Here is a 15,182-nt window from a genome sequence, read left to right on the forward strand (position 1 = left end):
TGTGTGTGGAAGGGGTGACTGTTCCATCTGGCAAGCCAAAATACAGTGGAAAGATTGCCTTAGAAGGATTTATCGATAGAAATTCAAACTCTGTGTGTTGGGCTGCTAGCTCTGGAAGGCAGATCTTCCTGGGCTTCTAGTTCAAATAACAAAACACACAAAATAGAGTTGGCAAGCCTGCCCAGCCTCAGTCTACACTAGCTGGCAATGGCTCTGTTGCGTTTCAGACATGACTCTCAAATCTGCCTGAATATGCCAGGGAATAATCTGGAGCCCCCAAAGCAAGTTCCCCATCACTAAGCTATGGCCCCATCCCCTAGGCACAGAGGAAGATCACTGGTCACCTGCAGGTCGCATAGGGAGCCACCAGCATGTGATTTCAAAAGATGGCAGCAGAGCTTTCCCCCCATGAAGCATCCTCATCACCTAGCAAATCATCCATCATGGTGATGGACTGGGTGGGAGGGAAGGACCAGATGTTGCAGCTGTCCTTAAGGAGGACTGGCCATCAACTTTTGGGAGCTGTGAGCAAGTTCGAGGTACAGTACTTCAATAACTGTATCTGAAGAAGTGTGCATGCACACGAAAGCTCATACCAAGAACTAACTTAGTTGGTCTTTAAGGTGCTACTAGAAGGAATTTTTTTATTTTGTCAATAACTGAAGATAGACACAGGACAAAGGAAGCAATGTTGCCACAGAAACTCTGCCCCATGTTCTTGTTGATCTCTGCATCTGGGATTCAAGACATTACCTGGATCCCATGAAAGTCTTACTGTTGAGTGATTCTGCAGAAAGAACCTGCTGTGACTGCTCTGACTTTCAAAGTAGTCTATTTGCTTTTTTAGGATGAATCTTTGAACCACGAATTTCAAGTTCTTTGCCTGTTCTGATGCACCTTCTCCAGCCCTCTGCATGAACTCACCAGTTTTAGATTGGCAGCGCCTGCTTTTAGGTCAACAAACACTGTTGTTAGAAGCGCCTGCTTCTCTGCCTTGTGCAAGACTAATCCAAGGTGAATTCAGTTTGCTGAGTTTGACAATCTGCGTTTCACAATTTTACTTCCCCATGACTGGAGCTTCAGGAACTTCTTTAAAAATCAGGTAACCGCCTAGTCTTTCTCATTTTGAGCAGCAGACGGGCAGATTCCACCAGCATGGCGATCTTCCAGCTTCACATTTGTGCTGCGTTTCTGATGGGAATGATTCTCCCTTCTTCTGCCTTAGAGGACACCTTCATTGCCGCTGTCTATGAGCATGCTGTGATACTGACAGGAGACACTCCAAGAAACGTCTCTCGAGCAGAAGCCTTGGAGCTGATGAACAGAAATCTAGACATCTTAGAAGGAGCCATCAAAACAGCTGCCCAGCAGGTACTACTGCATACCAGTTAGAGCAGATCAGCAGCAGCAACATCAGGGACTAGTAAACCGGATGGTCCTCCAGATGTTTCTGGACTGCAACTCCCATCATCCCTGGCCACTGCCCATGATACTGTCTGAGGCCAATAGGAGTTGGAGCCGAACAGTATCTGATGGGCCACAGATTTCCCCACTCTGAGTTGGATAGCAACCTTTTGATGGCAGTATTTGTCCTGGGGTTAATATGTCTGAACTGATGTCTTTTTGCAGGGTGCCCACATCATTGTGACGCCTGAGGATGCCCTTTATGGCTGGGTCTTCACCCGAGAAACTCTATATCCTTATTTGGAATATATACCAGATCCGCAAGTAGACTGGATTCCATGCAATGAGCCAAAAAGGTATTTTCTTGCCGATTTCATGTTATTCATTAAGCTAAAAACAGAAGCAGCTCCGGGGTGTAGCCTCAAAATCAGAAAATATGACTCAGATTCTTCTTTACAAACACACCTTCATTTGTTGTGGTGAAGTAATAGTGGAGTTCCCTGGTGCTTTTCAAGATATGTGCAGAATGGCAATTCCAGTACAATGTGGCATTTGTTCCTCTTTTTGGTTGCTCTCTGTTACTCCAGAGTAGGACTAGAACTAACAGTTGGAAATGGCAAGGGAATAGATTTCAGTTAAAGAAGGCTTCCTAACAGTAAGCTGTTTGGCAGTAGCACAAAGGGCTTCAGGAGGTGATGAGGAAGTTAAGCAGAGGCTTATGCAGAGGAATGCTGTCATCAGGCAAGTCCCAGCAAAGGAAGAATGGATACAAAAGCTTATGGAATATGAAGAAATGGTGAAACTTACTGGAAGAATAAGAAATCAAGATAAACTTTTTTTTATAAAAGAATGGAAATGGTTTATTGAATATTTACAGATAAATTGTAAACAGATTTAAAAAAACTGGCAGGATTATTGTAATAACCTGCAGCTACATAAGAGTATATATATAAAGAAAATAAATAAATGAGTAAGTTAAATTAATTTGGATATGCAGAAGATATTAAAAATAAATTTAAGGAACCACAGAAAGAGGGGGAAGGAAATCAAGTTTTAAAATGTCAAAATGACTGTAAAATCAGTGAAATGTATATCTCTCTCTCTCTGTGTGTGTGTGTGTGTGTGTGTGTGTGTGTGTGTATGTATGTGTGTGTGTGTGTGTGTGTGTGTGTGTGTATATATATATATATATATGGAATGCTGTCCTCAGGCAAGGGCGTAGGCTGGATGGCTTCTTGAATCCCTTCCAACTCTATGATTCTAAGTTCGCATGCTTTTATTTATTTAACAAAACTTATTTATGCTGCTGGATTGTAAAAACCCTCTAAACAGTTTACAAAGAGATAAGATGAAACATTGCGGATTATAGATTTTAAACAGTTTTTAAGAGGTTTTTTCAAAATATATGAACAATGATTAGAATCAACAGTAGCTAAACACACACATGACATTTACATTAAACAAAAGTATATTAAACAGGTGCCAAAAAGTGTACAGGGAAAGTGTCTGCCTGAAGTCAATTGGTATGGGATTCCAAATAAGAAGATAAACACCAGTTTGAAAATTCATATAAGCATTCTATATGCCTGGATAGGCTTTCTGAATTAAAATATATATTAAGCAGGCAGCAAAAAGTACAGTGATGACACCTGCCTAAAAGATTTATTGCTTATCCATGAAAAAATGAGTATAATGTACATGCAACAGTGCAAGTTCTGCAAGTCTAAGCAGTTGTCTGGGCAGATACAAGGTAGGGCAATCCTGCAAATAAACAGACTCTAAGGTGTTACGGATTTTATATGCCAATAGTGACACTTTGAATTTGGCCTGGTGACAAATGGGCAACCGGGGCAGAGATGCACCATTTTGCGCCAGCTGCAGTGTCCAGATCAAGCACAAGGGAAGCCCGACACAGAGTGGATTCCTGTAATCCAGTTTTGAAGTCAGCAGTGTCCCAGCTTCCGTGACCACGCTCTCCAGTTCAGGAACAATTGCAGATGATGCAACAATCACAGCTGATAAAAGCTCTTTCTAGCCACTGACGTTACCTGGGCCTCCAGTGACGGAGCTGGACCCAGAAACACCCTCACGCTGCTCTTGTTGAGGGTACTAAAATAAAGGAACTCTTTTGGGATTGCTCTCTTACATTTTATTTGAGCGGTGTTGCAGTTCACAAGTTGTGATAGTGACCTAATTGGGGCAGCCGCCACTTAAAAGGAATACTCAGTGAAAGCTGGAGATGCATCCATCTACCTACGGGAATCCATGTCATTTGATTTTAAAAAATACTTACCAGATCCCATTAAAGCTGGGATCTGGTTCCTAGGAATAGTGATCAAAAAGCACACTATACTTAACCATGAACCTAGTAAATTTGCTTCTAAGTAAACACATTGGGACGCGGGTGGCGCTGTGGGTAAAACCTGAGTGCCTAGGACTTGCTGATCGTAAGGTCGGCGGTTCGAATCCCTGCGGCGGGGTGAGCTCCCATCATTCGGTCCCAGCTCCTGCCCACCTAGCAATTCGAAAGCACCCCTAAGTGCAAGTAGATAAATAGGTACCGCTTTATAGCGTGAAGGTAAACGGCGTTTCCGTGTGCTGCCCTGGTGCAGGCTCACCAGAGCAGCTTCGTCACGCTGGCCACGTGACCTGGAAGTGTCTCCGGACAGCGCTGGCCCCCGGCCTCTTAAGTGAGATGGGCGCACAACCCTAGAGTCGGAGACGACTGGCCCGTACGGGCAGGGGTACCTTTACCTTTAAACACATTTAGGAGCAGATATCAGATTACCTACAACGGGCAAACAAAACAAAACCCAAAATTCTAGACTTCTGTAAGTATTGTACCTGATTCAATTTAGAAGTACTGTAATGCAGAGTCGGCCACGGCTGGACCTAATGGTCAGGGGTCCCTTTACCCTTTACCTTTAATGCATCTGTTTGCTCAATTGTCTGCCACGAGGTGGCAGCAAAGGGACACCTTTTCCGCATGTCCTGTGAGATTTTCCTTAGTTATTCACGGGACTTCCCTGCTTAGTGGATCTTGGTTCTCTATAAAAGAGAAATTCAGTTCATGTGCTGATTCACTCCTAGTGAATTATTTAGCAATAATACTAAACAGAAAAACAAAACTGTCATTGTATAAATGGCCTGATTCATGTCTGCCAAATAAACTTTGCAGGAAGTATATCTTTTAACAAATTTACTTGGTTAAAAATAGCATGTTGAAACAGTATTCCTTTTTAAAAACAAGAGTTTAGAATCCAGTCCTGTGCACCCTTACTTGGGATTAAATGCTGCAAACTCACTGAGACTTACTTCTGTGTAGGCATGCGTAGGACTGCATTACCTGAAACTTATAATTCAAACTAAGTTGCATTAGTGCAAAATTACATGTAAATGTTTAATCATTTGCTGATAAATGCCGCAAAGGTAGTTGGCAGGTGGCTTAAATTATATCGAAGTCAACTGGGTTTTAGCAGCCTGTTGGCAAGATTGTAGACAATGGTCTAGTAACAGGTAATAATGTTAGGAAGATGCAAAGGCTGCTCCTGGTTTCAAAAAACTGTTCTTTGCTCAGGGTGCTACATTAGAAGACCTATAGAAAAATAAATTAAAGAGGACAGATTATGCATGATCACAGAATTATCTTGAGGACAGGTGTCGAAAGGACACTATGGATCCTCTGAGCCAAACCTAAAGCATTTTAAGAGCATTATTAAAAAATACCACTCAACTGCCTTAAAACAATAATATGCATTGTAAAAATTATTAGCGGAGAGACAAAGCTCCTCCTCGTAAAATAAATTGCTATATTTCCCAGGTCTTCTCTGCTTACATCATTCATTCTCATAGTATAGTCTTTCTATAAATTAAGATAATGAATTAATTAGCATGATGAGCATGAAGGAAGCTGATAAGCCCAGACTTGCAAGTTGGACAGAAGAGAGTATTAGTACTGGATAATCCAGGCTGCTCTTGATAAGACTTCTGCTGGTGCCCAGTTACATCCATATGCTTAGCACCAGGGCTGTCGGTTCAATCACAGTTTGCACTGTACTCCGTGACTCATTTTACTCTCTCTGCACTTACCGTTATATTACCAACCGTGTCCTGCCTACACTGCCCATATGCTGCAGAAGGTGGATGGATCATATGGGAAGGTTATGCATACTTGCATATGAATACAGTCATACCTTGGATCTTGAATGCCTAGACTCCCGAACAAATCGGCTCCCAAACAATTGAAACCCGGAAGTTTTGGAATGATTTTTGGAAGCTGAACATCCGATGGAGCTTCCGTGGCTTCCGATTGGCTGCAGGAGTTTCCTGCAACCAATCAGAAGCCATGCTTTGGTTTTTGAACTTTTTGGAAGTCGAACGGACTTCTGGAATGGATTCTGTTCATCTTCCCAGGTACAACTATATGGGCATAGGCATCACTTTACACCAAGAAGACTACATGCAGTGGAAGAACATGCACAGGCCTCAATCTTGGGCCTGTGCTGCATTCAAAATAGAGCCAGTGTGAACCAACTCAGAGACAACTTGCTTGGTTTTTTTAAAAATCTTATACCTGTCTTTGCCACTGTAATATAAACAGAAATGCGACACCGTTTTATTGCTGCTTTAAGATATCCTTGATCTTTTCTCTAGTCACTTCAAGATCTTTTCCCACTCACTCCATCTCCATCCCTGGACAAGATCTTTCCAAAGCAACATTTCCCAAGCTGGTGCCTTCCAGATGTGTTGGACTACAATTCCCATCAGCCACTGCTAGTATGGCTGGTCATTTTGAGGGCACCAGGTTGGAGAAGACTGATCTAAAGCCATGAATATTTATTGGACCAACTTCTTTTTTTCTGTCCCCAGCCTGGTAAGAATGGTCTTAATTAGACCTGAAACCGTGCGTTCTTATTTTAATCTGCCACATTCTGAACTGATAGGGTTCACAAATGATCAGAATTAAATTGGCCTCTCCCCATTTTAATAGACTTTGTATCGATGATTGACTTCTTCCTTTCAACATTAGGTTTGGGTCGAATCCAATACAGGGAAGACTCAGCTGCATAGCAAAGGAGAACTCCATCTATGTGGTTGCCAACATGGGGGACAAGAAGCCATGCAACCGCAGTGACCCCCAGTGCCCGAGTGACGGTCGCTATCAATACAATACAGACGTTGTTTACGATACGGAAGGGAAATTTGTGGCATGTTACCACAAGGTAAGCACTCTTCTTTGTTTTGGTTCAGATGTTGCTGGACGCCATCAGGCCCAGTCAGTTTGGCCAATGGTCAGAGACTATGGGAGTTTGTGCTCCAGGGGGCTGCAGGTTCTCCATTTGCTATAGAAAGCACAGTAATGCACCCTAGAGTTGACATCAGGTATAGGAAAACTCAGCCCTCCAGTTATTTTGGGACTACAACTCCCATCATCCCTGACCACTGGTCCTGTTAGCTAGCGATGATGGGAGTTCTAGTCCCAAAACATCTGGAGGGCCGAGTTTGCCTATGCCTGGTCTACACAAAACAGTAATGCAAATTAATATACGTAGCTCAATTTGAATTAGAAGAAAAAGGAGCCCCCATTTCTCCCACCCAAATAAGAGATAGGTACGCACTCATGTGGAGCAGGCCGAGAAGCTGCACCAGTATGCATGGATGTGTCTCATTGAAAGAGAAATCACAATATTTGAGATGTTTGCTGTAAGGACTTTACTTGTAGATGGTTTTCACAAGATAATCCAGGTCTTGTAAGTGTGCTGAAAAACAGAGGCAACACCGCCAACTTCTAGGAGAATAACTGTAGGTCAGTAGTAGACTATCCTCTTTGCACGCAGAAGGTCCCAGTTTCAGTCCTGGCATCTTCAGGTAGAGCTGGGAATGTCTCCTACCTGAAATCCTGGAAAGCCACTGCCAGTCAGTGAAGACAAGAGTAGGCAACACAGTGCCCTCCAGAAAGTAGCAGACAGTATCTTCTGTCATCCTTGACATTATCCTGGCTGGCTGGGGCTGATGGCCTTTGAAGGGCACCTTGTTGGTTTCCCTGGTCTAGACAATATTGAGCTCAATGTTCTGTCTTGGTGTAAGACAGCTTCTTATGTTCCTAATACTATTTTTCCTGTCTCCACGAGGTGCTTTTCTTCCAATAATATCTGTATATATTTTCTGTCTTATAAACAGTACAACCTTTTCGCTTCTGAAGTATACTTTAATTACGCCAAGGACCCACAGTTTGTCACCCTCAACACCTCCTTTGGGAAGCTTGGCCTTATGACTTGTGCTGACGTTCTTAATTATCGTGAACCTGCCATCTCGCTGGTGGAGAAGTACAAGGTGGACACCATCCTCTTCCCAACTGCTTGGCAGAATGGCCTGCCGCTCTTGTCTGCTGTTGAGTTCTACTCAGCCTGGGCAATGGGGATGCGTGTCAACTTCCTTGCTGCTAATATAAACAAGCCCACCTTGGACATTACTGGTAAAGCGCTACCTTGAATAATTTCAGCGTATAGATCTGGCAATTTGAGTGTGGGAAAGAGGACAGAGGGGGGAAATGATTAACCTATTAATTGCTATTTTAAAAATGTGATTTCCTTCAGAGATCAGCCTTATAAAATAATGATGGCAAACTGTGGCCCTCCAGATGTTGCTGGACTATAGCTCCCCTTGACCATGGTGCCTGGGGCTGATGGGAGTTGGAGTCCACCAGCATCTGCTACCAGTACTAAAGTCGCAGTTATGAACTCTCTACCAGCCTCTTTCAAGACGGGCGATGAGCGCACAATGATATTCTGCAGGCAACACATTATTTGCATTAATATATTATTTGTCTTCACATGCCCAGTGCTGACCCAATACATTTTGCAGCTTGAGGCAAATGACAAAACGGTATGGGCCAATTCCACCTACAGAAGCAGCTGGATTTTACTTCAGCACTGGCAAAGGGACAGCACCCTCCACTGTTTGTGTGTGTGTGTGTGTGTGTGTGTGTGTGTGTGTGTGCTTAATGCATTTATAGCCCACCTTTCCCCCTATTTAGCTTAAGGTGGTGTGCATGATTCTCTCTCTCCCCAGGTCCTAGTCTGACACACTCACCACGACACCCCACGGGCTTTGAGGGTTACATGCTAACTTAGGGGGTTGCACACAGCTCTATTCTAAGTAGAAGAGAACATCTGGGGACTAAGGCCAGTTCCCAGGATCTGTTGCCTACCTTGCTTTGTCTAATGAGATGCATTCCCTACTGAAGCTATTTGTGTGGGGGGCCTTTGCCTTTCCAGATGTTGCTGAACTACACATCCCATCATCCCTGGCCATTGGCCGTGCTTGCTGGAATTGATGGGAACTGTAGTTCAGCAATTACCCACATCTGGTCACTACCCACCATTTGCCCTATGCATTAGCTTCTAGCCCCAAATCAGTGAACTGAGAGTCTGCTCTACTTCCCTTTACCATTGCTGTTGGTACTCCATTCATTTGGGTAAAGGAATGGAATAGTAAAACTTATGCCTCACCCCAGTGTCTTTTGCCATCCACAGGGAGTGGTATCTTTACACCTGAAGGAGCCAAGGTGTATCACTTTGATATGAAAATGCAGACTGGAAAACTCCTGGTTGCAGAAATCAATGCTCGCCCCCGTCTTTCCCCCACATACCCTCCTGCTGTCAACTGGAGCTTATATGCTTCAAATCTCAAGCATTTCCCCGCAAGCCCAGTGTTTACTGCAAGCTTCTATTTTGATAATTTCACCTTCACTGAACTCTCTCGAGAAGCTGGAAACCACACCGTCTGCCAAAAGGGCCTCTGCTGCCACTTGAGCTACAAGATGGCAGAGAAGCGAGAGGATGAGGTTTACGCATTCGGCGCCTTTGATGGGCTTCATGTGATCGAAGGGGAATATTATCTGCAGGTAAAGGGTTTTGTGAGGTAGGGTGAGCAGGCCATGCAGAAGGGAAATGCCCTACTAGTGGGAGTGGTGGAGAATGTGGCTCAGTCCTCATTTAAAGGCAAACCTACCCAGCTCGGAACAACATGTGAACCAAAACACAGCCATCATTTTAAATGGCACATTCCTGAATTTTGCACTGCACTTCTCCGGCCAAGTAATATGTCCAGCCAAGACGAATATATTCTAGTAACATGTGCATAAAAATGCAAATATGAGTGAAAACAACACACAGAAATGCATTATATTAGAGGGGGGAAATCTATATATTGGGCCAAATAGCACGTTAAAAATTAGTTTATTAAAATGCTGGTGAATTTTCTTGCGAACTTCTTTAAAAGAGAAAATTCACAAACTGATGTGAGAATATGGAGAACTGAATTTAAGACTGGAAAAACGAGAAACCGAGAGAAAAAGAAACTGATAGCGTTTCCCATCCCTACCTACCAACAACGTCTAGGATACATGTGTTTCATGCTTTCATTGTGGCAGAGCCTTTGAGGAAACCAGAAGCTGTACTCTCCAGAAGCTTTTCCAAAAGCCTGTAAGAATCATTAGAGGGATTACTACTGAAGAAAGTAATAATCCCTGTAAGACACCTCCCTTCTTTAGAGCACAGCTACTGCTTAGAGCCAAGATGGCTGCAGTCGTTGGACTCTTGTTCCTATCATCTCTGATCATTGGCCTCACTGATAGGAGCTGAAATCCAACAAATCTGGAGGGCCACAGATTCCGCACCCCTGATATAGGGGGTGGGGATTATATATTACATTCATAACATAATTTTAAAAATTTAGTAGGATTCTGGGGAAAATAAGTCTGCTGAAGTCATTGGAGATGGTAGTCCCTTTACTTTACACAGTGCCACCATGTGGCTTCCTGCTTAACTTCATATTCTGTCTTGGGTTTGTTTGCTTTTTACTGTAAGTGTCCTGCAAATGCTAAGTACTCCCAGTATTGCATAGCGTTTTTCGAAGGATGCACACATTTATTTTTATAGAAAAGGCCTCAGAATTCTCTGTTGATTCAAAAGCAATCCTTGTTTGTTGGTCCTCAAAAGGGAAACAGAAAGAAAGATCCCCCCAATCCCATAACTTCAGTACTGTATTCCAAAAAGAATACTTGTTTATTTCTTCCAAATATTCTAGAGTTGTCTCAAAATAATCAGCGAAAGTGATCTACTTCAGGCTTAGTATTGTGCAGTGTTATCATTGGTTTGTGTACTGTTTTGAATCACAACAGCATCGTGTATAGCCCACTTGCATGGGAAGTATCTTCCTCCATTCCATAAACACAAGGCTCTTTGAATGGCTTAGTTCCACAAAATAACCTTTCCCACAACCCTCTCTTTCCATAGATATGCACACTACTGAAATGTAAGAGCACAGACTTGAAATCATGCGGGGAGCCAGTTGAGACAGCTCATACAAGATTTGACTCCTTCACCCTCAGTGGCACCTTTAACACAAGCTACGTGTTTCCGGAAGTCTTGCTCACTGAGACTCAGCTGACCACTGGAGAATTTCAGGTAAGAACCAAAGTGGCTTCAAACTTCTGCAAAAGCAGTGACCCAAGCCATTTCTTAGATTAAAACAGCTCCTCCTCGCAATCTCTCAAAACAGTTGTGCTCCTAATCATTCAATAGTCACAGCTTTCTTTGTACCTAGCACTGAACTTTTTGAACAGCTTTCCCTGCTATGTGTGTGTGAATTTGGTCTCTCTCACCTTTCCTGTAGCAGAGTAGGCTAGTGAACTTGTGGTCCTCCAGATGGGAATGATGCCCAGCAGCATCTGAAAGGTTGGAGCTTGGTCATATGCCACCCTGGGCAAGGCCGTTTGATGCCCTCCCTCCAGCTTACGGCAGGCATTGGGAAAGAAGTGTGGGGTTCTGGAAAGGTCTTAGAGCCTCCCCACCTCTTTCCCAAAGCCTGGCAAGCACTTGCCCAGCTTTGGGAAGGAGGACTCTAGGACCCTGGCAGAGCCCTGACACCTGCTTCCCAAAGCTGAGCAAGTGCCCTAAATCTGCCTCTGTGAAGGGCCACAGGTTCTCCAGTCCTGGCCTACAGTATTCAGCAAAGAAAGGCAGGCTGAGGCCTAGTCTATCCGCTTTCCTTGCTTGCTCATTGACAAACATGCTGTTATGCATGTCACTCAGTAATTCTAAATGTATTTTGGGTGCAGGCACACGACTCTCACGGAAAACTGCTACAACTTAAAAAGAAATGCATTACTTTTCACCATAATGAGGAAGACTGCAGCCAGGTGACTGGCTGGCTCAGTCTGCTGTCTAGGTGACAGGTGTTGGCGGACAGCTATAAGGGCCCTGCTCTCCCTTCTTTATTTTTAAACTGGACTTGGACTGCGCAAGGATGCCTTCAAACAGGATGGATGTCCTGTGTAATGCAAGGCCACCCTGTATCAGAGAACAAGAAAAAAACGGTTGATTGCAAGCACCTGTAACTTTCCAGTAATAAATGTTTGTCTGTATTTTCCTATGTATTCTAAGCCAAACATGTTTCCCAACGTATAACTTTTTGCCTGCCCCTTTCCATCCTCCCAGGTATTGACTGACGGACGTTTGACAAGCAATGGCCTATCAAAGCCAGTTCTATCTGTGGCTCTTTTTGGAAGGTGGTATGAAAGGGACCCGCCACATCCAGAGGGTGCTCCTTCATAAGACTCATCCAATCACGATCATGTCTCTTTTCCTGGATTTTGTGGGTGCTTGTACAACAAAGGCGGAATGAACAGGATCAGTGTGTTCTGCTGCAGGACAAACCAAATAGCTTGTTTTAGGAGCAGTGGCGTAGCATGGGGGGTGCAGGGGGGCCGGCCGCACCGGGTGCAACATCTGGGGGTTAGGGTTAGGGGGCGCAAATCCACGGGTTAGGGGGCGCAAATTACTTGCCTTGCCCCGGGTGCTGACAACCCACGCTACGCCACTGTTTAGGAGCAGTTATCAGCCACAACGAGGAGATGAACACACCATCTAGCTACATGGCAGTTTCCCATTGCTTTAAACAGGAGCATGGGGCATACAATGAAGAAGGACTTTGGCTTTAGACTTTATTAATATTTGTGTTCCTCCTCTTGGTTGTACCCAAAAGAAATCTGCTGCTAGGGCAAATATAAACTATAATTCAGGGTGGGGAACCAGTGGCTCTCCAGAGGTTGTTGGACTCCAACTCCCATCATTCCTGACCTCAAGCCACACTGACTGGGGAGGTTGATGGGAACTGGAATCCAGCAGCTTTCAGAGGGCCACAGGTACCCTCCTCCCTGCTGTAAGCATTCAGACGACTAATTTGTCGTCTATCAGAAAGAAAGAAACATTTATTTGCTTTTCCTGAAACCTGTGCCCTGCTCAATAGGGCCAATACTTGATAAAAGGTCGTCTGGTTCATCCTGAGAAAGCACCCAAAATGAGCCTTTGTTGTTTGTGAGTGAGTGGTCAGTCTTGCCCACACTTCATGAAGATACTAAGCACCCAAGGCCCTCTGTAGGTCCAGGACCGGAATTTGTGAGTTTGTAATCTTCCTGCTGCCCAAATCATATGTCAGATTCCAAAATGGAGTCAAACTCAAACTCAGTCCCCAAAAGGATTCTGGGAAAGATGTGCTGTATGTGTTTTGATCCAGTTTCTTGTTCCTTACTTGGGTCTCCAGCTGCGTTGTTCAGAGACTTATGCATACACTTGGGGAGGAATTCAGCTAACCAGTCCTGCTAGCAGGAGCCCACAAAATGGCTTCTACTAGTGCAATATGGCTTTCTTCCTCCTCCCCCATATATACCCCCATGCTTTCCAAAATTGGCTCTGTGGGGTCAAGAGAAGCCCCCAAATATTGCACAGAGGAAGGAGAGGGGAGATTGTTACATCAGCCAAGCAAGAATACTTGCACCGACTAAGTGCTGTGCTAAATTTCTCCCATGGTTTCTTAACTCATGGAAACTTGCAATTAAGTTGATGAACCTTGTTTTTCATTTCAGGCTTAATCAGTTAGATGTGCAATTTACTTCTGGTTGTTAGATGTCTCTGTGAATACTCAGTTTGAGTGGAAAAGCGACTCACTTACTTTGTAATGAATAAAATGTTTTGAATTGTCGTTTTTATGTTTACATTGCTTTTGCCCTTAAAATAAATATCATGCTTTAGTAAAGTAATTCCCCTTGGCTTATTTTGACATATATACACTCTGGTCCAAAACACCATTTTGTTATAAGTTGCTACACTGTACTGTGGTAAGTAAATCTTAAAAGAGAGAAGAATGGTGAGCCTGAAAAAATAGCCTATAAATTAGACTGAGAGGTAGTGACTGGCCCAAGGTCACCCAGTCAGCTTCATAGTTGACAAGGGATTTGAACCGCAGTGTCACAAGCTAACCCACCATACTGGTCCATTGATCTTTCTTTTATTTATTTAGTACTGTTATCTTAAAGGAAGTTGGCAGTATTATATATTTACCTACTTGTTCGTTTGTTTTGTTAAATTAATGTGAGAAACTTTGGGACTGCTACCCGTAAAACAGGTGTTCTGAGTCTCTGACCTATGAATCATCCGTTGGATACACGTTGGCTGTGTGAGGACATACTAAGCTAAGAAATGGGAGGTATTCAACTAAGTTTTACTAAAGGAGACTTGTTGAAATTTAATGGACCTAACTTAGATATGTTCATTAATTTCTGTGGGTCTATTCTGTTGTTGTTGTTGTTTAGTCATTTAGTCGTTTAGTCATGTCTGACTCTTCGTGACCCCATGGACCAGAGCACGCCAGGCACTCCTGTCTTCCACTGCCTCCTGCAGTTTGGTCAAACCCATGCTGGTAGCTTCGAGAACGCTGTCCAACCATCTCGTCCTCTGTCGTCCCCTTCTCCTTGTGCCCTCCATCTTTCCCAACATCAGGGTCTTTTCCAGGGAGTCTTCTCTTCTCATGAGGTGGCCAAAATATTGGAGTCTCATCTTCAGGATCTGTCCTTCCAGTGAGCACTCAGGGCTGATTTCCTTAAGAATGGATAGGTTTGATCTTCTTGCAGCCATGGGACTCTCAAGAGTCTCCTCCAGCACCATAATTCAAAAGCATCAAACCCAATAGTTATAGAAATATGAATAATCACTCTAGATGTTACCATTTTGATTTTAAACAGTTTTAGATTTAGCTGAAAACCACAATCCTGGCAAGAGATTGAAAACTATTGGCTGACAGGACTGTGACATCATTGCTTAGATTCCACAGCCACTCCAGATCAGTTTGTAGGCTATTCCATTTGGAGTTTCTGTTTACAGCCTTGGCCCAGTATACCTGAGGGAGCGTCTCCCACCTCATCGTTCTGCCTGGACACAGAGGTCCAGCGCTGAAGGCCTTCTGGTGGTTCCCTCACTGTGAGAAGAGAAGTTACAGGGAACCAGGCAGAGGGCCTTCTCAGAAGTAATGCCCTACCTGTGGAATGCCCTCCCATCAGATGTCAAGGAGTTTAAGAACTACACAACTTTTAGATGACATCTGTATCAAGAAGTTTTTAACGTTTGACGTTTTATTATGTTTTTATATTCTGCTAAAAGCCGCCCAGAGAGGCTGGGGAAACCTAGGCAGTTGGGCAGGGTATAAATACTACTACTACTACAACTATTATTATTATTATTATTATTATTATTATTATTATTATTACTACTACTACTACTACTACTACTACTACTACTTTCATTGATATCTCTGCTGTCAGGTCCCATAATCCTGATGGACATAATCGTGTCACAGTCCATTATAAGGGAGAAAGGTGAGGCATCTGCTTTTCCAGCTACAGTTACTGAGCTGAACTTTCACTTCTCTCCCCTTTCCTA

At 43.6% G+C, this 15,182-nt stretch overlaps 1 protein-coding gene across 1 annotated transcript; it reads left to right on the forward strand.

Moving 5' to 3' along the window:
* Positions 1-1,111: 1,111 nt before the first annotated feature.
* On the forward strand, positions 1,112-12,144 carry LOC309528566 (pantetheinase-like). The gene is made up of 7 exons (XM_082216135.1): positions 1,112-1,371; positions 1,630-1,760; positions 6,434-6,626; positions 7,585-7,879; positions 8,940-9,310; positions 10,704-10,874; positions 11,907-12,144. Exons 1-7 carry the CDS (start codon positions 1,156-1,158, stop codon positions 12,021-12,023), a joined length of 1,494 nt encoding a protein of 497 aa, XP_082072261.1. The 5' UTR covers positions 1,112-1,155; the 3' UTR covers positions 12,024-12,144.
* The last annotated feature ends 3,038 nt before the right edge of the window (positions 12,145-15,182 follow it).

This window comes from Podarcis vaucheri, assembly GCF_965113315.1.
Source record: "Podarcis vaucheri genome assembly, chromosome: 3".
Lineage (NCBI taxonomy): Eukaryota > Metazoa > Chordata > Lepidosauria > Squamata > Lacertidae > Podarcis > Podarcis vaucheri.

Bases quoted from the DNA above. Each gene is read 5' to 3' on its own strand.
- LOC309528566 (XM_082216135.1), top strand. From the start codon at position 1,156: ATGGCGATCTTCCAGCTTCACATTTGTGCTGCGTTTCTGATGGGAATG. The intron at 1,761-6,433 runs GTATTTTCTTGC...TTTCAACATTAG, and splicing joins CCATGCAATGAGCCAAAAAG to GTTTGGGTCGAATCCAATAC. The intron at 7,880-8,939 runs GTAAAGCGCTAC...TGCCATCCACAG, and splicing joins GCCCACCTTGGACATTACTG to GGAGTGGTATCTTTACACCT.